The sequence below is a fragment of the Suricata suricatta genome, chromosome 8, assembly GCF_006229205.1.
Source record: "Suricata suricatta isolate VVHF042 chromosome 8, meerkat_22Aug2017_6uvM2_HiC, whole genome shotgun sequence".
NCBI classification, from domain to species: Eukaryota; Metazoa; Chordata; class Mammalia; order Carnivora; family Herpestidae; genus Suricata; species Suricata suricatta.
The window spans coordinates 30,795,869-30,816,624 of NC_043707.1; the positions used below are offsets into that span (position 1 = coordinate 30,795,869).

Genomic DNA, 20,756 nt, shown 5'->3' on the forward strand with positions numbered 1-20,756 from the left:
GCAGTGGCACCTTTCCTGGTTCTGTAATGTCCGACAGCACTGGGACATACTCAGGGCACAAAGCAGGGCTGGTGTAGTACAGAAATGGCCAGAACAAGAGTCAGAGCAGAGACTTCAGGCTTTTGTCTCTGTTATGAAAGGAATGCCTGGACGTTTGGGGGGGGAGGTGACCTGGGGTTGGAGGGGCACATCTCAGGGTAAGGACAGACCATAACATTGGTTGAGCATCTGCTATAAGCCAGGGACCGTGCAGGGGTGTTCAGTCTAACCCTGCAGCCCTGACAAGTCCAAGTTCTTATTCTCTTTCTGGAGAGGAAGCAAGCTCAGAAAGGCTAACTTGGATGCACCCCAAGGCCCTGGCTCTTCTCCCAAATATAGCTGGGGAGAGAAGGAGAGGATAAGGGACATGAGCTGAGCTCTAGGCAGAGGATACCCCGACCTGTGCCCTCCAGGAAACAGCCCTCCCTCGGGCCTGGGCAGACCCAGGAGAAGAAGCGAGGTGGGGATTCACTCACCCTGCCCAGCAGCAGCCTGGCAAGACAGGAGTTGAAGGACAAGGGGCAGCAGGCAGAGCGTTATGGTCGTCAGTCTTGACATTGGAGCTCCGAGGACAGCGCACCTGCTATTCACCCTCTCAGGAACGCACAAAGTGAGTGTCAGCCAAGGAACCCCAGTAATAAATGGGCCCCAGAGCCCTTTGATCGCTGAGACATTGGAAAACTGGGGCCAACCCACCTGAGTCAGTGTGTGAGCTCCTGTCCTGACTGGGGGTGCGGATTTTATTTCAGGACAAAGGGCAGAAAGAGGGGAGCCCCTCCCTTGCCAGGCTCACAGGCCATCAGATTTGTTGCCCCAGTAGAAGGACAGCACAGGGCCCTGATGTAGCCTGGGAGAACCGAAAAGACCCCTGGAGAGAGGTTCCTACCCCTGGAGAGGAGAGGGGCACCGGTCAATCCCCTCCAGCCCCTGGGTAAGGAGACTCCCCCTCTCTTCTTCTCAAGCTCTCATTACTGGCCCTCGTGCCCCCCACCCAGGACATGGGGTGCAAGTCCTGGCCACACCTAGGCCAGTGCCCAGCTCCAGGATGGCTGCATTCTCTGATCTGTGGGCCCTGAGATCTATCTGTGAGCTCACAGGTGAGCAGAAGCTTCCCTGGCCATCCAGAGTGACCTTGCTCTACGCCAGGGTCAACAGAATCAAATCCTCACTCCTTCGCCTTTTGTGGGCTCTCACCCATCACTCCCTGGACCTGAGGCCCCCAAGGTCTGACCCAAGGCTCGTCTGCCACAGTGACCTCAGGCAGAGGCAGGCCTGATCCTGCCCTGGCCCACAGCAGGCAAGGGGCTCCGTGCTCCACGTTCTCCATGTGGTCACAAGAAGGGGCTGAGAGTGCTGGGTGTCGCATGTCCAGATTTGGCACCTAATCCTGGGAGGAGTGCTCTCTCCAAGAAGGGCTCCCTGGAACTCCAGGCCCCCGCGGGGGAGGGAAAGAAATCACTCACAGTTCTCTAGTTTAAGCCTAGTTCTTTTATTGGGAGGGAAATTCCAGAGTGGGGAGTCGCTGGAGAAAACAAAGATGTCAGGATGTCTGGGCAGCCCTTGGGCTCCTGGATGGAGAGCGAGGAAGCAGAGTGGGGCTCACAGCAGGGCCCGGACCAAACCCACCAGTTCTGAGCTGACCACCTCAGGCCCTGACGTCAGTTTCCTTTTGACCAACAGGGGAGGTGGGGAGAAGTGCTGTCGTGGGCTCTCTGTCTGCCACTGTCTTGTCCAAATCTGGATGAGCGGTGGGAGCCTCCGTCTTACTCACTGAGTAGTTGTCATGACCCTGGGCCTCTGGATGTGGAGCTGGGGGTGGGAAAAAAGAAGTGAGGCCCAGGGGCCTTCGGCAGTGGCCATACCTAGTGGAAATACCTGCCTCTAGATCAAGGGTGCCCACCCTCCCCAGGCAGCCCCAGGGTGCTGGGGGCAGGGCTGGGGGGAAGGGAATAGCTCCTGGCTGGGGACGGGCCCCTGAGTCACCTCTGCAGTAGGGTCAACGTTCTCCAGGGACGGATGGAAGTGGCTGTAGACGTTTTCAAGGGCAAATCTGTCCTCCTTCAGATTCTCATCTGCAGAAAGAGGGGCTGAAAGTGAGCTTGGGGGGTTGGCCCTGTGTGACAGGAAGACACGGGAGAAACACAGCCCCTTTACACGCCTGGGGGTCAAAAGTCATGGCCACGGGCAGGCTCAAGGGTGACTTGGGTGAGATTGGAACAGGAGGAAGGCACTGCTCGAGGGTCACCGGCACACACTGCCTCACAGCCACGGGAACCACAGCAGGCAGAAACCAGCAGTGCCCAGAATCTTCTCTTGAAGTGGACATGTTTTCAGCTGCCATTTCCCCAGTCCTGCACACCACCCCCTCCTCGGCCTCCAAGCCACGGGCTCCAGGCTCTCCAGGCACTTCCACAACCACTCTTCTCTCTGTCTCCTTCAAGGTCATCCCAAGGACCCTGCCCCTCACTCTGCTCTCTTCCACACCTGCATTCTTCCTGATGCCTCCCAGCTGCCCACTGACTGAGACCTCTCCCCAGGCTTCAGACAGACCAGCGCTGGTGGGGCCTCTGTACCCCCATCCACCGGCCCCGGTACTCAGTGTGTCCCTACCTGCTGCCTCTCCCCCAACCAGGCAGCGCCCGTCCCCTCATCCGGGCCTGCTTCCTTCTCCAGCCTGTGAGCAACAAGCCTGGCCCAGCGCACTGGCATCTAAATTATTTCTGCTATCCACTCCTCCCAACCCCCTGTCCCACCTCAGCCTCATCACCCTTCACCTGCATCACAGCAGAGCCATTACCTTGGTTTCCCCACTTTAAAGATGCCCCCTTCAATTCCTCCTGAGTGAGCTGCTTGAAATGCATATCTGGCCCCCCTCCCTTAAAAGCCCCTCCAGTGGGTCCCTCCATTGCGGCCCACAGAGATCTCCACGACCTCCGTGGGATCTGTGTTCCCGGAAGCAGGAAGCACAGGACTTACGCACCAGCTCGCAGCACTGCCCTAGCCTGCAGGCTGGCTCAGATGACAGCCCCTCTGCAGCCTTTTCTGATCCTGCCCTGCCCTGGCTGGCCCGGGCAGATTTCTGTGCCCCTGGAGCCCTGGGCACCGCCACGCTCTCCCACTAACTGTGAGTGCATCTGAGGCTCTCACAGGGGGTGGTCTCTGGGGACAGGATCCGGCTCTCTGCCATCCCTGTAGCCCCTCCACAGTGTCTGTCAGGAGAAACTGGGAGGGAAGGACTTGACCAGGGGCAGGGAGATCCTTCATCTCCGTGGACCACGGGACATGGCGGTTTTCCATGGCAGCTGGGAATCAGAAGAGCTCCCATGGGAAGCTCCATGGAGGGGCAGCGTTTGAACCAGATCTTGGAGACAGAGTGGGATTGGGCTTGCAGAGCCCCCAGTGAGGGGAACCTTCCAGACAGTGGTGCAGTACTTGCAAAGGCATGGGGGAGGGAAAGGATGGGCATGGGGAGGAGCAGAGAGAAGACAAGAGTTGGCAAGGACCCCATGGGGTCTCAGGATGGGGGGGGCTGCTGCAGAGAAGCTGGCTGAGCCTGAGGGCGCAGCACATAAAAAACCAGCTGGCAGGACCCACAGAGCATCCACAGCCACACTGTATCTGGCTGCGATGACTTCTCGGCCTTTCTCCACCCACCGGCTTTGCCCCCACCCTTGTCTCTGGTGAGAAGTACCTTCCCAGATGCCTGTGTTCCGGAAGCTGCCAGGAATATCTTCTTCTTGCCACTCTTGAGACATATTGTATTCTTGCCTGCCAACAGAAATGCCCTGAGCAGCTGGCAGCAGGGAGGTGGAGGAGGGAGCCTAGAGGACCCTGACCTTTGGCATCTGGAAAGTGTTGTCACAGCCAAGCCCTGGGTCAGGGAGGGGCCTGCCCCCAATGTGGTGGCAGAAAACAAAATGTCACCACAGCCTGCCCCCCCCTCCCCCCTTCCAAGGGATTTCCATTATCTGTGAGATGGGAGCACTGGACTAGAATTAGACCAACTCCCTCGGCTGCTGGAGGTGCTGTGCCCCATTGCTCCTCAACCTTCTCAGGTAGATTTACCCCCATTTTACAGCTGGGAAAACGATGCTGGACAGCTCATCCCCAGTGGTGCTCTGTGACAGCCAAAGTGATAACACGAGGTAATATCATTACATAATCCAATTTCAGGACACAAGTGTTTGGTCACATCTCTCTGCCAAACAGATCAGACCGGATCAGTGGGCTGCCCTGTGCTATTAACCAGAGCTGAGTGGGGCTGGGTCTCCAGCAGGCTTCCAAATGCTGAGGGGAAGGAGGAGAGCCTTGGGGTCTTGTGATCCTCTTTCCCCGGGCCCGGCTCCAAAAGCTCACCTGTGCAGTTTTCTCTGGGATCGGCCAAACAAGACGGTCAGGACCACCACCATGACCACCAGCACTGCTCCCACGGCCCCCACGCTCCCGTACACCAGGCTCTTGCTGGTGCTCAACGCACACCTCTCTCCCCAGTACCAGTGCGTGTCCGAGGTTGGGCATCTGGGGACACACACAAGCTCAAGCCAGTCCACCAACATCCCTCACACCCAGTCTCGCAAAAGAAAAGAAATCAGTGCCAAAGCATAGGAAATGGATCTCCCCCCAAGGAAGGGCAGGCACTGGTTAGGAGGGACCCATTTTAGGAGCCTTCCCAAGACTAAGGGGCAGAGAGGAGGTGAGGATTCAGTATTGCAGAACAGGATTCAGAATCTGAGTTTTGGATGCCTCATCCCAGACACATGATGTCCACCCATCTAATCTCTAACAGGCCCCTTGACTGGCTTGTCACCATATTTATACTTGATGCTTTAATTTATGCTCTCCTGAACTTAGTGCCCCACCTATATATACCTAGAGGTGATATAATGGCACTGTGGCTGGGATATTGAAGAGAAAATGAAAGAGAGAGCTAGAGGTCTATAGATACAGATTTGGGAATTGGTGACTAGAACTTTCCCAGGATGGGGCTTGCTCAGTCCTGGAATGCCCACCTCCTCCTCTGGTGGGGGTGGAGGGGTGAAGGGACACCTGGGTAGAAGGAAGAGAAATGGGTGGGGAAGGACATGTCTTGTGACTGTGCCCAACTCCCTCTTCATCCTCCCCTCCCCTGCTCCTACCCCATTACTATGGTGGGGGGTGTGGCCCTACCACTAGAGAGATTGGGCACTGACTTTAGAGAGGCTGGACACTCACAGGCAGCGGGGACCACTTCGGTGCAGCTGGCATTTTCCCTCATTACAGTTCAGTTGTGACTTCGTCCCTGAGGTGCAATTGGTCACACAGGCCAGCTTCCCATCCAGCTCATCCACGAAGTAGAACTGAGCATAGTCCTTTGCAGCCTTCCTAGTGCATTGTTCTGGGGGGTGGGGGGGGCAGTGGAGAGTGGACAGCCTGGTTTAAAGTGCCACCAGCCCTCACATTTACTGCTCACACTCTGCCCCCCACCCCAATACCTACCACTCTGCAGAGACACTTACCCTTCAGGTCAAAGCCCAATGTCACCTTCTCGCTCACGATGGTGGCTTCCTCATTGAAGCACAGCTGCGAGAAGGCTGTTAAGCATGGTGGAAAAGAACAAAACAGAAACACTGCCCTCTACCCTAGTATGGTTGTGGCCCATCCCTAAATGCAGTGGGGCCCTTAAGCAACATCAGATGGGGGCATTAGGGGCGGTGACAATTTGAGCCTGAGACTGGAAGAAGATGTCAGGGGCATTTCAGAGTCTGGGAAAATGGGGCCTGCCTTCTGGATCCCTATAGGGAGATCTCTGGAGTTCCAGAAAGGAGAAGAGATATGGAAGGAGAGGAAGCTGAGATCTCCCTATGTTTTCCCCACCAAGGTCAAGGGGTTTTAGGAGGGCATACCTTTGCACTCTTCAGAATCACCAGGTAGCCTTTTGGTCTCATTCATAATTTTGACCTTTATGATTTTAGAGAGGTTTGCAAACAGTTTTTCAAACTCAGAAGTGTAGTTTGCTTCCATGAAGACATCATGTTCCACCACGACACTGCCATTGCTAGAACCAGGAGTTAGTGATTCATCAGTCATCCTGTGTCACCCACCCTCCCAGAAAGTGGGCCCCACAAAGCCATAGGGGTGATGAAAAACAATTAGCTATGTGACCCAGAGGCAGGACAGAGTAGAGACTCTTCCCTCCAAAGGTTAACATCCTAGAGGGAAGCTGCAGAGTAAAATGATCTAAGATCCCAAAATATCAGTGATCACAATAAATGCCATTGGGTGAAATTCATTCTTAAAAGTGGAAGCTCTTGGGTGAAAACATGGTAGAATTGAACCCTTGTGTATTGTTGGTGGGAGAGTCAAATTGTGTAGCCTTTGTGGAAAACAGTATGGCAGCTCCTCAAAAAATTAAAAATAGAATTACCATATGACCCAGCAATTCCACTTCTGGGTATTTATCCCCCAAAAATTAAAAGCAAGGATTTGAAGTTATATTCATATACCCATGTTTGTAGCAGCATTATTCACTAGAGCTAACAAGAAGCAACCTAAGTAAATGTCCATTGATGGATGAATGGATAAACAAAATGTGGTACACAGTAAAATGAAATGTTATTCAGTCTTACAAAAGAAGAAAATTTTGACACCTGCTACAATGTGGATGAACCTTGAGGACATTGTGCTAAGTGAAATAGCCAGTCACAAAAGGACAAATACCATATGAGTATTTACATGAATACTAATATGAAGTCCCTAGAGTAATCCAATTCATAGAGACAGAAAGTAAAATGGGGGTTGTCTGAGGTGAGATGAGGGGGCGTTGAGAGTTATTGTTTAAAAGGCACAGAGTTGGGTGCCTGAGTGGCTCAGTAAGTTGGGCCTCTGGCTCTTGAGTTTGGCTCAGGTCATGATCTCATGGTTTGGTTTGTGGGATGGAGCCCCAAGCTGAGAGCACAATGCTAGCTTGGGATTCTCTCTCATTCTCTCTCTCATTCTCTCTCTCTCTCTGCCCTCCTCAAAATAAATAAATAAACTTTAAAAAAAATAAAATAAAGGGTTCAGAGTTTTAGTTTGGGAAGATGGAAAAGTTTTTGAGATGGCCCATGATGTTGGTTGTACAACAATGTGAATGTACTTAATGACACTAAACCATACTCTTAACATGCTTAATTTAACGGTTAATGGCAAACTTTATGTTATGGATATTTCACCACAATAAAAAAATACTTTAAAATTTTTTAGGGGCGCCTGAGTGGCTCAGTTGGTTAAGCGTCTGACTTTGGCCTAGGTCATGATCTCACGGTTCATGGGTTCAAGCCCCGCATCAGGCTCTGTGCTGACAGCTAGCTCAGAGCCTTTAGCCTGTCTCCCCCTCTCTCTGACGTTCCCCTGTTCATGCTGCCTCTCTCTAAAATAAATAAAAACAGTAATAAAATAAAATAAAAATTTTTAATGGAAGTTGTTGGATTTTATTTTGGAAACCAAAAAAGCATGCTTTTAGAAATGAAGAAACATGAGGTCACTTTAAAAATATAAGATTCCAACCCAGAAGCTCCTTGTTAGATGGCCAATGGGTCACTAAAAGATCTTGAGACAAGGTTTGTCACCAGTCACAGACATTGTGACAGAGAAGTCTGGAGCAGGACCCAGGAGTACTTAAACCAAGAAAACCTTGTGCCAAAATGGAGATGGAAACAAGCACTGGTACTGGGCAGGGGGATCAAGGTGGGGTAGAGGATGCTGAGTCATGGAACCCCATGGGCATTTGACAGTATGGATCTCCTTCTTTCCTTGCTGGAACAAGACACCTTCCAGGCTCCCTGCCCACCTTCCCTTCTGTCTACTTCCTTCCACTGTCCTTTGGGGGCTCTGCTTCTCCTGTCTATCCCTTAGATGCTGGTGCTTCCCATGCTTCTTTCCTGGGAAATGTTCACACTTGTGTTGTTACCATTTCCAGGCCATCTGACTTACTTCCAGGGATTCTAAGAGCTTCTGTCCAAGAAACCAACACCAGAGTCTCTGCTACAGACCACCACACACTGTTCCATTACTCAACAATTCAATGTGTCTGGGTCAGGCACTTGAGACTCCACACAGCCACTCTTCATCTTCTTTCCCATCCTCCTCATCCCTACCTTCCTCATCTTATCAAAGGGCACCCCACATTCCCAATAGCCCAGAAATCTGGTGTTATTCCTCCTTCTCTTCAAACATCCATCAAATCCTCATGATCTGCTGGTCCTGTTTCTTAAAGATCTTTCACGCTGGACTATTTTTCTTCTGCATTGTTACCTCTCTGGTCCAGGCCACTATAGTTTCCATCCCCTGTCCACCCATTCTCAGTCTTGCAGCTAAATTAAGCTGTCTGTAGTGCCAGTCAGATGTTTTCTCACATGGGCCAAAACTGCTGATACGTAAAGACTAAGCAACTTGGTATGGGTCATCTGTCCACCTCCTCTCCCACCATGACCCCTTTGCCCTTAAGCAGCAACTATTCTTTATGTTCCTAGAATCTGCCCTCCTCTCTCTCACCTCTGGTTTCCTCATCATCAATTCCCTTTACCTGGCTCATTCCTCTTCATGCTTTAAGCTTCAGCTTAGCTGTCACTTATTCCAGAAAGATTTCCCTCCATCTTACCCAGTTTGCATTTGAGACCTCTCCCATTGCACCCTGTGTGTCTCTTACCATTAACTCTAACTAGATTGCACAGTCATTTTTCTGTGTTCTGCCACTCTTTGCTCCATGAAGACCAGGACTAATGCATTCCCTGACTAGCACAGGGTAGGCTTTCCATACAAGTTTTTGAATAGATAAAGGATGAATGAATGAATAAATGAATGGCTCAGAGCCTTCTGGTGTTGCCTGTGGGTTGGGGATCCCTCTGGTCCAGCAGGGTACTGATACTCCTTCAAGACAGGAAAAGACAAGAGAGCAGAGAGAAGGGGGTTCCTGCACCCCTCACATACTCACAGCAGTCTCTTAATGATCACGCCTCTATACTGGGGAAAGTCTTTGCTCATGTAAACTTTATCCATCTGAAAGAAATGAGGCAGCTGAGTTCATACATGTCTGGGGCATGCAGAAGCCCTTGTTCCCTGTCTCAGAGGCAGCCCCAGGGCTCCCTTCCCACAAAAAACCCATGTATTAGCCCATAGGAAGAAGGAAGGTAAAGTATAAGGATGCTCCCTCCTCCAGGATGTGAGTGAGGTGGTGCTCAAGGAAGGGGCTCTCAGAGAACCCCCTCTCAGGACTTGGGAAACTGAAGGGATCTATGAGCTGAGAAACTCCAAAGTCAGTCAGAATGAGCCCCTGTATCCCCAGTGACACTGGACATCCACTTTGGAGAATCTGGAATTTCCCTACACTTACCTGACTCTTGAATAGTTGAGTGAAATTCCAGTATTCTGGGGAGGAAATGTTATTCAGATCTTTTGTGAAATTCCAGTTAGTCACCTTCACTGTCACACCTAAAGTGGCATTGACTTTTTCCGGGATTTCTGTGGGAACAGATCACATTATGCATGAGACAGCAACCTCTCAGTAATGTCTTCTGAGATTAATCTCCTCCTCCTGGTCTCATGGAGGCAGAGAAAGTGGAAAGGAGAGTGGATGGAAATTCAACAGGCAAGTAGGAGTTACTGAAATTTTTGGCCCTTGTCTCTGAACACCACAAGGAGCTAGTGGCCAGGATCATGACCCAGACAAATCTAAGTGGAAGACTCCAGAAAGGGTTGGGATAGAAAAATCCTGGCGAGAGGTGCAAATGAGCCAGTGAAAAGAACCTGGGAGGAGTCAAAAGGCTCATGTCCTACCTGCATTTGGGCCTAGGCAAAGGTCATATTTTCTCCTCTACCTACACAATGAAGTAGTGGCAACAGATAATCCTTTCAGTGTTGTCCTCCTATTTAAGTGGTTAAGGAGTATGGGGATAATCTGAAGGTCTCAGAAAAGTTCATTACCTAGGAAGAAGGAATCCACAAGTGACGTGCACTGGTAACCAAAGAAGCCTTGGGCACAGACACACTCCTTTCCATTCCAAATGGTCCCATTCTGGCACTGGCCTGTGAAGGGATAGAATTCATAGCAGTCACCATGGAAGCCCAAGGGACAAAAAATACTGGCTGCCATTCCAGGTCCCATCATTTAGGCATTGCACTGAAAGAGGAAAATGAGACCCTCTGCCACCACCTCAAGCCCCAGGAGGTCAATGAGGAGGGACAATGGGGAAGATGGAAACAAGATATGAAAGAAGATGAACAAAGAAAGCAAGAGCCCTACAAAGAAAAGACAACATCCATCCATGTGGATGACATGCTTTGACAACAGTAAGGCCCAGAAAGGATGGAACAATACCACAAAGAGGTCAAAACTGATTAGTTGATGAGAGAAAATGGACAAGAGAGGTTCACAGAGTGACAAAAAAATACTTACTTGGTGTAATAGCTGAAGACTGGGTCGTCCTCACAGTTCTGTGGGTGCTAGTGAACCGTGGATGGAGAGTTGAAGAGGTACTGAACCCAGTAACGGGAGCATGGGTAGAGCCGTGTGAGGTGGAGGACAGAGGATAAAAACCAGAGGAAACTGTAATGGCTGAAGAGGAGCCGGAGACTGGCCTTAAGGACAAGCCAGTGATAGCTGAGGCTGAAGAAGAAGCATGAGTAGCTGTGGTTTGGGAGGTGTCAGATGATATTGTTCTGTTTGGTGACCCTGTGCTGCTTTGGAAAACAGTAGATTCTCCTCTGAGGGTGGTGGCTGTTGGTCTGGAGATGGCTCTAGTTGTAGAAGAAAGAGTGAGAGCTGATGGGGATGCAGGACTAGAGCTGTTTGTGGCAGAGGGGATTGAAGTAGAAATCGTTGGTTTGGCAGACTCACTGCTGGTGATGAAAAGAGTGGAATTCTCACCCAAGGTGGTGGGCATTTGTCCAGAGGCTGGGGGTGAAGAGGAATGGATGGGGCTTGATGAAGATAATGCACTAGGATCTTCAGTGGTATTGGGGGCATCCGATGAATCCATTGTGTTGGAAGAATAAGTGGCAGTGGTGAAGACACTGGATTCCTCAGTGATGGTTGTGATGGTAGTGGAAGGTAATGAGCCAGAACCTGATGAGGCTGCAGGACCCCCACTATGAGTGGTAGGAGAGGTGTCAACAGAAACTGTAGAACTAAGCAAATCAGAAACTGTGTAGAAGGTTGGCTTTTCCATGAAAATTGTTGTTGTTTTTCCAGAGACCAAAGTAGTAGTGGATAATTCACCAGGGCTTGATGTGGAAATAAAACTTCCACTGACAGTGGTAGAGGAAGTAACCACTGAACCAGTGGAGTAGGACAAATCAGATATGGTTGTGTGGGTGGTGGATTCTTCAGTAAAAGATATGGGTGTTTGCCCAGAGACTGGAGCAGTGGAAATTAATTCACCAGGACCAGATGGGTAAGAAGGACTTGTATTCTCAGTAGTATAGAAGGTATCACGTGGAACTGTTGGATTTGACAAATCTGAGAGGATTGTGGAGACAGTTGATTCCATAGTAAAGGATGCGGGTGTTTTTTCATATCCAGCTGTAGTGGGAAAAGTTTCACCTGAACTTGAAGTAGCAGCAAAACTAGTGTTCTCTTTAGAAAGAGTGGTGTCTGAGGTTACAGTAGTTTTGGACAAATCAGGGATGCGTGTATAGGCAGTAGACCCATCACTTAGGCGTGAAGATGTCTGTTGTGAGACGCCTGTGGTGATAGAGAGCTGACCAGAGCCTGAAGAGGAACTTCCTTCAAATCTGGTAAAAGAGGTTTCAGAGGAAACAGTAGATTGGGAATCAGAACTACTGGTGTAGAGAGTTGGCTCCTCTGTAAGAGTCATGGTGGTTTGTTCAGAGAGTACAGTTGGGTTAGAGAGGTCACTGGGGCTTGATGGGGAAGCAGGACTTGCCTCGTCTGTGCTGTAGGGAGAGGGGGAAGAAAGTGTTGGTGTGAACACCTTTGAGGTTATTGTATAGAATGTGGATCTTGGATGAAACGTTGTTTGTGCATCACCACCAGAGGTGGTAAAAGATTCTCTGGGTATTGATGTGGACATAGAACTTCTATCCTCTTTGGTGAAAGTGGTTGCAGATGAATATGTGGGTTGAGAAAAATCAGAGATGGTGCTATGCCCTGTGGGTTTCAAGGGGACTGTACTGACAGTTGTTCCTGAGGCAACTGGATTAGTGGATGCCTCTCCAAGACTCCACGGGGTAACAGAACTCCCAGTGCCTGTGGGATGGGGGCTATAGAAAGAAACTGTTGATTCAGATGATTCTGAAATGGTGGCATGGATTGTTGGCTCCTCTGCGAGAGTTGTAGTAGTTTGTTCAGAGATCATAGTGGGAGTAGAGAGTTCACTGGGGATTGATGGAGAAGCAGGACTTGCATTGTCGGTGCTGTAAGAATGATGGGTAGAAAATAATGGTGTGGGCAGCTCTGAGGTGATTGTATAGAAGGTGGATCCTTGAGGAAAAGATGTGCTTGAGTGTGCGTCACTACCAGAAGTGGTAGCAGATTCAATGAGATTTAATGAGGAAGAAGAAATACCATTGTCTTTGGTAACAATAGTCTCCAAAGTATCTGTAGATTTGGATAAATGAGGGGTGCTTGTATAGAGAGTGGATTTCACTGTGACGCCTGTGATTGTCTGTGCTGTGACAGCAGGGGTGGTAGACGATATGTTAGAACTTGAGAAGGATGTAGAACTTCCTTCATCGCGGACAGAGGTGGTCTCAGAGGAACTGGTTGGTGTAGATATATCAGAAATGTGTGTGTAGAGAGTTCTCTCTTCTGTAAAGGAGACTGTTGTGGCTGTTGGTCCAGATAACTGACTGGATGTAGAGGATACACTAGGACCAAAAGGAGGTGAAGAACTTCCTTTGTCAGTAGTCAGGAAGGTACTGAGGGAAACTGTAGGATTTGACATATTGGAGTCAGTTGTGGAGACTGAGGATTCCATAGTAAAAGACACCGTCATTTGTACATCACTGTGAGAACTGGTAAATGATTCGATAGAGCTCAATGTTGATCCAGTACTTCCATCATCATTGGTAAAGATGGGTGTTAATGAATTTGTGGTTTTAACAGAATCTGTAAGATAGGAAGAGTGGGTAGAAGATGTTGTGGATAGCTCTGAGGGGGAAGTAGAGAAAGTAGAATCCACAACAAAGGATGTGGCTGTTTGTCCATGATCAGCATTTGTAGTAAAGGAATCAGCAGTCCTTGATGTGGAAGCAGAAAGTCCATCATCTTTGGTAACGGTGCTGTCTGAGACAACTGTAGGTTTTGATGAGTGAGGGGTACCTGTAACCATGCTAGATCCCTCCATCAGGATTGTCGTTGTGTGTGCTGAGACAGAGAGTGTGCTGGATAGCTGGGAAGGACTGAAAGAAGACACTGCACTTTCAGCATCCTTGGTATAAGAGGTTTCAGAAGAAACGATCGTTTTGGAAAAATCAGGCATAGTTGTAAAGACAGTGGGCAATCCAGTAAAAGTTGTAGTGCTGTGTCCAGTGGTCAGAGAAGTGGTGTAAAATCCATCATGGCCTGAAGGAGTTGAAGAACCTGTATTAGAGGAAGATGTTGTGTATTCTGATGACTCCAAGGTGCTTCCAGAGACAGTTGACTCCATAGCAGTCTGTGAGGATGATGGTCTGGAAACAGAAGTAGTTAAAGATTCAGTGGGACCTGATGTAGACACACGACTTTCATTATCCTTGGTATATGTGGTTGCTGATGAGTCTGGAGATTGAGGAGAATCAGACACAGTGCTGCGCTCTGTGGACTGATGGGTGACTGTAGCTGCAGTCGGTCCTGAGACAACTGGGCTGGTAGAGAATTCTCCGGGCCTTGATGGGGCTGCAGAACTGCCAGTGTTGGTGATTTGGGAGCTGTCAGAAGAAGCTGTTGACTCAGAAAAATCAGAAATGGTGTGGACTATTGGTTTCCCTGTGAGTGTCGTGGCTGACTGTTCAGAGAGCACACTGGTGGTAAATTCATCACTAGGGCTTGACTGGGAAGCAGCACTTGTCTTCTCCGTGTTGTAGGAAGAACAAGTCAAAACTGTTGGGGCAGACACATCTGAGGTGGTGGTGTAGGAAGGGGATCCTGGAGGGAAGGATGTGCCTGTGTTTGGACCACCACCAGGAGTGGTAAATGATTCATCAAACCCTGCTGTGGAAGCAGAACTTCCATCCTTTTTGGTAACTGTGCTGTCAGAGGTACTGGTGGGTTCGGACCCATTAGGTGTGTCTGTATCGACAGAGGGCACTTCAGTCAGGCCTGTGGTTGCCTCTCCTGAAATCCCAGGGGTGGAAGACAGCTGGTCAGGACTTGAAGGGGATGTGGCAACTCCATCATCCTTGGTATAGGACGTTTCAGAAGAAGCCGATGGTGTTGGTAAATCTGAAATGTGTGTGGAGGCGCTTGACTCTTGAGTGAAAGTCATGGCTGTTTGTCCAGAGACCTGAGTGCCAGTGGGTGATTGACCTGTACTCAGAGGGGATGAAGGACTTGCCTTGTCAGTGGTATGAGAGGTGTCTAGTGGAAATGTAGGAGCTGATGAATCAGAGACTCCCATGGAGACTGTGGATGCCACTGGAAAGGACATGGTGGTTAGGCCAAAACCACTAGAAGTAGAAAAGACATCACTGGGACTTGAGGTGGATGCAGGACTTCCATCGCCCTGGGTAAAAGTGGTTAGAGAAGAGTCTGTAGGATCAGAGGAACCGGACATGGTGCTGTGGTCTGTGGATATCTGGGTGACACCAGTGGCAGTGGATCCTGAGACAGCACGGCTGGTGGATGCCTCTCCAGGACTCCATGGAACTACAGAACTCCCAGTGCCTGTGGCATGAGAGACCTCAGGTGATACTGTAGGCTCAGATGAATCTGGCACAGAGGTGTGGACAGTTGTCTCACCTGTGAGAGTGGGGTCTGTTCCTTCAGTGACCACAGTGGAGGCAGAGGTCTCACTGGGACTGGATGGGGAGGCAGGACTTGCATTATCTGGGCTGTAGGAGGTGTGAGTGGTAGAAAATGTTGGTGTGGACAGCTCTGATGGGGAGGTATAGAACGTGGACCCCCCAGCAAAGAATGTGGTTGTTTGTTGGTGATCAGCATTGGTAGTAATGGATTCATCATTCCTTGATGTGGAAGCAGAAAGCCCATCATCTTTGGTAATGGTGCTGTCTGAGAAAACTGCAGACTTGGACCAATAAGAGGTTCTTGTGTAGTTAGTTAAAGTTGTCAAGCTGTGACCGCTGCTCACAGTTTTGGGAGAAATTCCACTGGGGTTCAAGGAATTAGAAGAACTTGTAATCTTAGTTGAGACTGTAGAATTTGATGACTCTGAAACAGCGGCAGTGACAGTGGATTCCACAGAAGCAGATGTGGCTGAAAGGGTAGAAATGTAATTGGAATACGTTGTGGATGCATTGCTGGGAGAGTTGGTGGTTGAGGACTCTGTGGGTTGAGAAATATATAGATGATGCTCTGGTTGTGAATTTGTCAATGAGTTTAGTGACAGTCTGTTCCGGATAGCTCGTCAACCTGTGATGCTGAAGGCCAACTTATAAGAAGTATCAGGGGGAACCCATATATTTGGATACCTTACCAAAGGTTATCTAGAACTTTTGTCTCTTCTGAAATATACTAGTTTGTCTAGAGGGCCAAGGTGTCACTCGATAAGGTTTTGGATGTTGATTGTGGTTTATGACTTGGATTATTACTTGTATGGTTGTGGATTTTGACAAACCTGTTGACCCTCCATAAATACATATATTCTGCCCCAAATTGGCTACACATTCTCTCCTAAGCACTCTGGGACACGCTGATTTAGTTGGGAACTCTGACATCAATTTGAAAGGACAACTCTACTCACACAAATGCCCCATGCACATTCCTTTTGCTTCTCCCATTCTATGATTTGCAAACCACATAGTCAGTCACCTTAAGTCACTTGGCTGATACTTAGTCTGACAAGTCTCTCTTCCCCATCTCTTACATGTAAGACCCCCTACACACACTCTATCCTAACAGTTCTCACAGACCCAGGAGGCATAAGAGAGTTAAGCACATTACCATGGATAATTCACTCCCTGCCTGTCCCTTCTCTCCAGACACACTTACTCAAGGGCTAGCCACTCTGCCACTTTTACCTGGCCACCCTGTGGCCCAGGTGAGCTACTCTTCCTACCTGGTCCCACAGCCCATGCAACAAACTACAGTTGTCTAATAGTAAGAGAGTGCTAGGAATGCACCCTCAGACTGGAGATCTTATTCTGACATCTCTTCACCACTTAGAACATGTGATTACACCTGTAGGACTCTATTCTCCTATTTAAGGTGGGACTATAATCATGGCTCCTCTTTGTCCTGCCTATGCAATTAATAGGATCAAATATGGAAAAAATCTTTGTGACAATAGTGCCATAAAGTTAGGGAGTATTAGGAATTCTATAGGATGGTATAAGGAGACTTCCTCGAAAAGTCAGTCCAAGCAGCCTTTTGTCCCTCCTGTCAGTTCCTCCTCCTTCCCTGAAGATGCCTTGGAGCTGTGTCTTTCTCACCTCTTGTGAGGATGGGCCTTTGTCACTAGCAAAAAGGACCATGGAGACCTTCAGGGAAGAGCCACCCTCTGCTATTCCAGATACCCTATTTTCACTCCCTGTTACCGGGAGAGGTCAGGAGCTGGACAAGGACTGGAAACCAGGGTAAGTGGAGAGTGGACAATTAGTCATGATGGGTCATTCACATCCTTGGTTTTGCAGACCACCATTTCAGGAACAACACTATCAGGTCACTGGTGGATGAGTTCAGGTCAAAGGTCTAATAATGGCTAAGCTTTTGGAATTTGACATTAATGAGAAAGGATTGAAAAGATTGCTTGGCTATTTTTAAGTCAATAGATATGTTTGTTTTGCCCAATCCCCTTGCCTGTAAGTTAGGCTTTGCCTAATTCAGCATGTTGGGAGCAGAGAGCCTGAGCTGGGGAGGCTGCCAAGGTGGGGGCATCCTTGAGTCATGGATATAAGGAGAATCAGAGAGAGACAGTACTCAAGGGCTCTGGTCAACACAAAGCAGAGGGTGGCAAGGCTCAGAGTAAAGCCAGGCATGGCTATAGGACCTCACAGCCACTTTCTCTTTCCTCTCATCCTTCCCTTGACCCCTGGCCATTGGCCTCCTGGCCTCTGAGGGTACCTCCTCCACTCGCCCCTCTGAAGCCCCCTTTATATCTAACGTTGAGGCTATTGTAGTCTTCAGCCTCTCTGCCTTGTGTGCCCATGGGAAAGCCACTTTTCAGCTCTGCCCCACCCTTGTCCAGGCTCTCTCCCAAGGAGCAGTTCCTTGTGACCACTAGAACCATGTTGGGCACTGGGGGTAGCCAGCCAACCAGCCCTTCTGAGTGTAGCCAGCCAATCAGTGAAGGCTGGGGTCCTGGCCCTCAAAGGTAATGTGGGGGTAGTAGAGGTCCACATATAATGGAGGTGGAAGCGACCATGGCAGGAGGTGTTAGGAGGGAGGGAACAGCCCCTCTGCCTTTCTTATCAAGAAAGACTTCAAAAAGAAAGTAATATCTGGGCTGCTATATTCCCCTTCTTTAAGAGTTTCATGTATTTAGGCATTATAAATTTACCGGACTTTTTAAGTTATAAAATAGACTGTTGTTTATTGTGACAAGTCAAACAAGACACATAAAGGCAGTTTATGATCGTGTCTCTAACTGAATCACAAGGAATGAATAGGGGTGGGGAGGGCTGGCATTTATTGGCCACCTATCAGAGTCCCATACTAGCCTTAACACAATTGGAACTTGGTGGTTGTGTAGGGAACTGCCTACACAACCCTCTGACCCTCACTCCCACCCATAGCAGAGTCTCCTCAGTCACAGAGAACACTTCTGTCCTGTTCAGTTTGACCCACAGCGGGTGTTCAATGAGCACTTCTGAAGTAAATCAGTGAATGATTACTGGAAAGTCCACTGGACTCTTTTTCCTAATGTTTTAATGTTATATAATGCTATCCTGTGAGGAAGGCATTACTATTTCTGTCTCACACATTAACTAGAGTTCCAAAGGTTAAATTCTCTCCAAGTTCACCCAGCTAGTAGGATAGCATCCAAGAGAGAGAGGTGGGGCAGAGGAAGGGCTTGTGAAGCAGAGATGAGGCTCCCTCTGGACTTGGCTGAGCAGCAGTGAGTGAACAATATCCAGCAAAAAGGCCATGGTCCCACCCGTACCTTAGAAGAAGAGAGCCCTAGAGTGAAGGGGGCAACAAGGGTAGAGGCACAGAGATTGGTGAGGCCATGACAGGGACATGGAGGCCCCCCAAGGACCCCAACAAAAGCCAGGACACTCATTGAAATGGACTTTGGACATACTACTGTCTTTCATCTTTATTCCTGGATTCATACCATTTACCATTAGTTGCCATTCAATCTGTCCTTAAAACATCCACATCTCTACTACAGCTGCCTCTCAGGGCACACTGATGAGCTCTGAGTGCCTGAATCGCTGTCCATCTCACCTAGCTGCTCTCCCACCTTCTGGAATCTCTCGTATCCTTCAGGTTCTAAGACATCACTTCACCCTAATTATCCTTTTCCTTGCTCCTCCTCTTCCTGTTCACTGTCTACGAGGGATCCCCAAGGTATAGGCTCTACTGCACCTCTCACCTCTTGGTGGGCAACCCCCTCGGTGCTCAAGGCCTTCACTCACTCCTGGGAGGGACAAGGAAACAGTCCCCTAGGTGAAGACCATCAGATCCCTCCCAGCCCAGGATTCTGGTGGCAATGGTGCCCCCAAAGGATGTGGCAGAGCAGGTGAAGTTGTCCTTCCCAAAGGCAACCTCCAAGGTCAGAGATATTACCCTAGGAAGCTAGACAAAGGAAAATCACAACCATTCTCCAAAGAAAGAATTTCAAATGGTCAAACAACCTACAAGAAGAAAAAAGTAAATAAACTTTACCAGTCACCAAAGAAATTGAAGACAAAGCAAGATGCTGTTTATGTTTACGCATCAAATTGGACCCCCCCATTTAATTGCGATAGTAAATGATAATGATAGCAGGTGTTGGATGTCTGTGGACTTCACTTGGTGTTATACTTCCAAAGGACTTTTTTTTTTTTTTAGACAGTGGGGAGGGGCAGAAGGAAAGAGAGAGAGAGAGGATCCCAAGCAGGCTCCATGCTCAGGGTGGAGCCCAACAAGGGCTTAATCCCACAACCATGGGATTATGACCTGAGCTGAAATCAAGAGTTGGACACTCAACTGACGGAGCCACTCAGGTGCTGACAAAGAATAATTTGAAAATAGGCACCAGGGACTATCGGCAGATTTGTACCATTCTTAATGGATTCATTTCTAGATGTTGATTCTAAAATAAAGTAACGTTGGGTGCCTGGGTGGCTCAGTAGGTTAAGCATCTGACTTCAACTCAGGTCATGATCACACAGTTCATGAATTCAAACCCCTTATCCCCACGTCAGACTTGGAGCCGACAGGGCAGAGCCTGCTTGGGATTCTCTCTCTCTGTCTCTCTCTCCCTCCCTCCTCTCTCCACCCACACTTTCTCTCTCTCTCTCTCAAAATAAATAAATAAACTTAAAAGAGAGAGAGAGAGGATAACTTCCTTAAAAAATAAAATAAAGTAACTTGATGCAGATTTTTAAAGTTTTCTTACAAGAATGTTTATTACATCATTATTTATTATAATGAAAAATAGGCTAAAAGTGTCCAAGAATAGAGGAATAAGAGACTGGTTGGAGGACTATAATCTTCCACAGAATAGAATATTGAGATGCGCCTGTGTGGTTCAGTTCATTAAGCACCTGACTTCAGTTCAGGTCATGATCTCACAGTTTGTGAGTTCAAGCCCCGTGTCAGGCTCTGTGCTGACAGCTCAGAGCCTGGAACGTGATTCAGATGTTGTGTCTCCCTCTCTCTCTGCTCCTTCCCCACTCACAATCTGTGTGTGTCTCTCTCTCAAAAATAAAAAAAAATTAAATTTTTATATAAAAAAGAATGGAATATTGATGGCCATTAAATCACACACTGCCAATAGAATAAACCTAAACACATACTCAGAAATAGACGAAAATGCTCACAATGTTTCTCTGAGTGGTAAGGTTCAGCAAAATTTTCTTCCTTTTGTTTGCCTATGTTTTCTCAATGATATACAACAAATATGCATCCATGTTATCATATTTAAAACATATGCCATAAAAATGAAAGGTTAGATGTATCCAACACCTTGGAAAATGCAGAAAAGTCACTCATAGTTAATGATTCCCAAGCTGGGATTCCCCATATTCTCATCATCAAAATGCTAAGCAAAAATGATCCATAGCTGACCCTTGAATAGCACAGATTTGAACCATGTGGGTCCATTTGCACACGGATCTTTTACAGGACAGCACTGTAAATGTCTTTTCTCTTATGATTTTCTTAATATAACACTTTATTTTCTCTAGCTCACTTTATCGTAGAAATGTGGTATATAATACACATAACACCCAAAATATGTGTCAATTGACTGTTTATGTTATCGATAAGGGTTCTGGTCAACAGTAAGGCTATGAGTAGTTACATTTGGGAGAGTCAAGAGTAACGTGTAGATTGTTGACTATATGGTGGTCAGTGCCCCTAATCCCTGTGTTGTTCAAGGGTCAACTATACTTGCCTGTGTTGCAGTCACACTCACCATCAAAGACCCTAGCTCTCC

At 48.3% G+C, this 20,756-nt stretch overlaps 2 protein-coding genes across 2 annotated transcripts; both read right to left on the reverse strand.

The window, feature by feature from the left end:
- Positions 1-1,523: 1,523 nt before the first annotated feature.
- MUC12 (mucin 12, cell surface associated) lies at positions 1,524-10,147 on the reverse strand. Its single transcript, XM_029945734.1, has 10 exons — positions 9,979-10,147; positions 9,389-9,516; positions 8,990-9,054; positions 5,922-6,073; positions 5,535-5,609; positions 5,251-5,413; positions 4,396-4,557; positions 3,731-3,807; positions 2,023-2,111; positions 1,524-1,848 (listed from the first exon to the last, which is right to left on the reverse strand). Exons 1-10 carry the CDS (start codon positions 10,145-10,147, stop codon positions 1,807-1,809), a joined length of 1,122 nt encoding a protein of 373 aa, XP_029801594.1. The 3' UTR covers positions 1,524-1,806.
- Positions 10,148-10,162: 15 nt separating this feature from the next.
- Positions 10,163-17,399, reverse strand: LOC115297546 (mucin-12-like). Its single transcript, XM_029945735.1, is given in 3 exon segments — positions 10,163-10,436; positions 10,438-15,382; positions 17,348-17,399. Coding segments are annotated over 3 exon segments (5,271 nt in total).
- Positions 17,400-20,756: the final 3,357 nt, after the last annotated feature.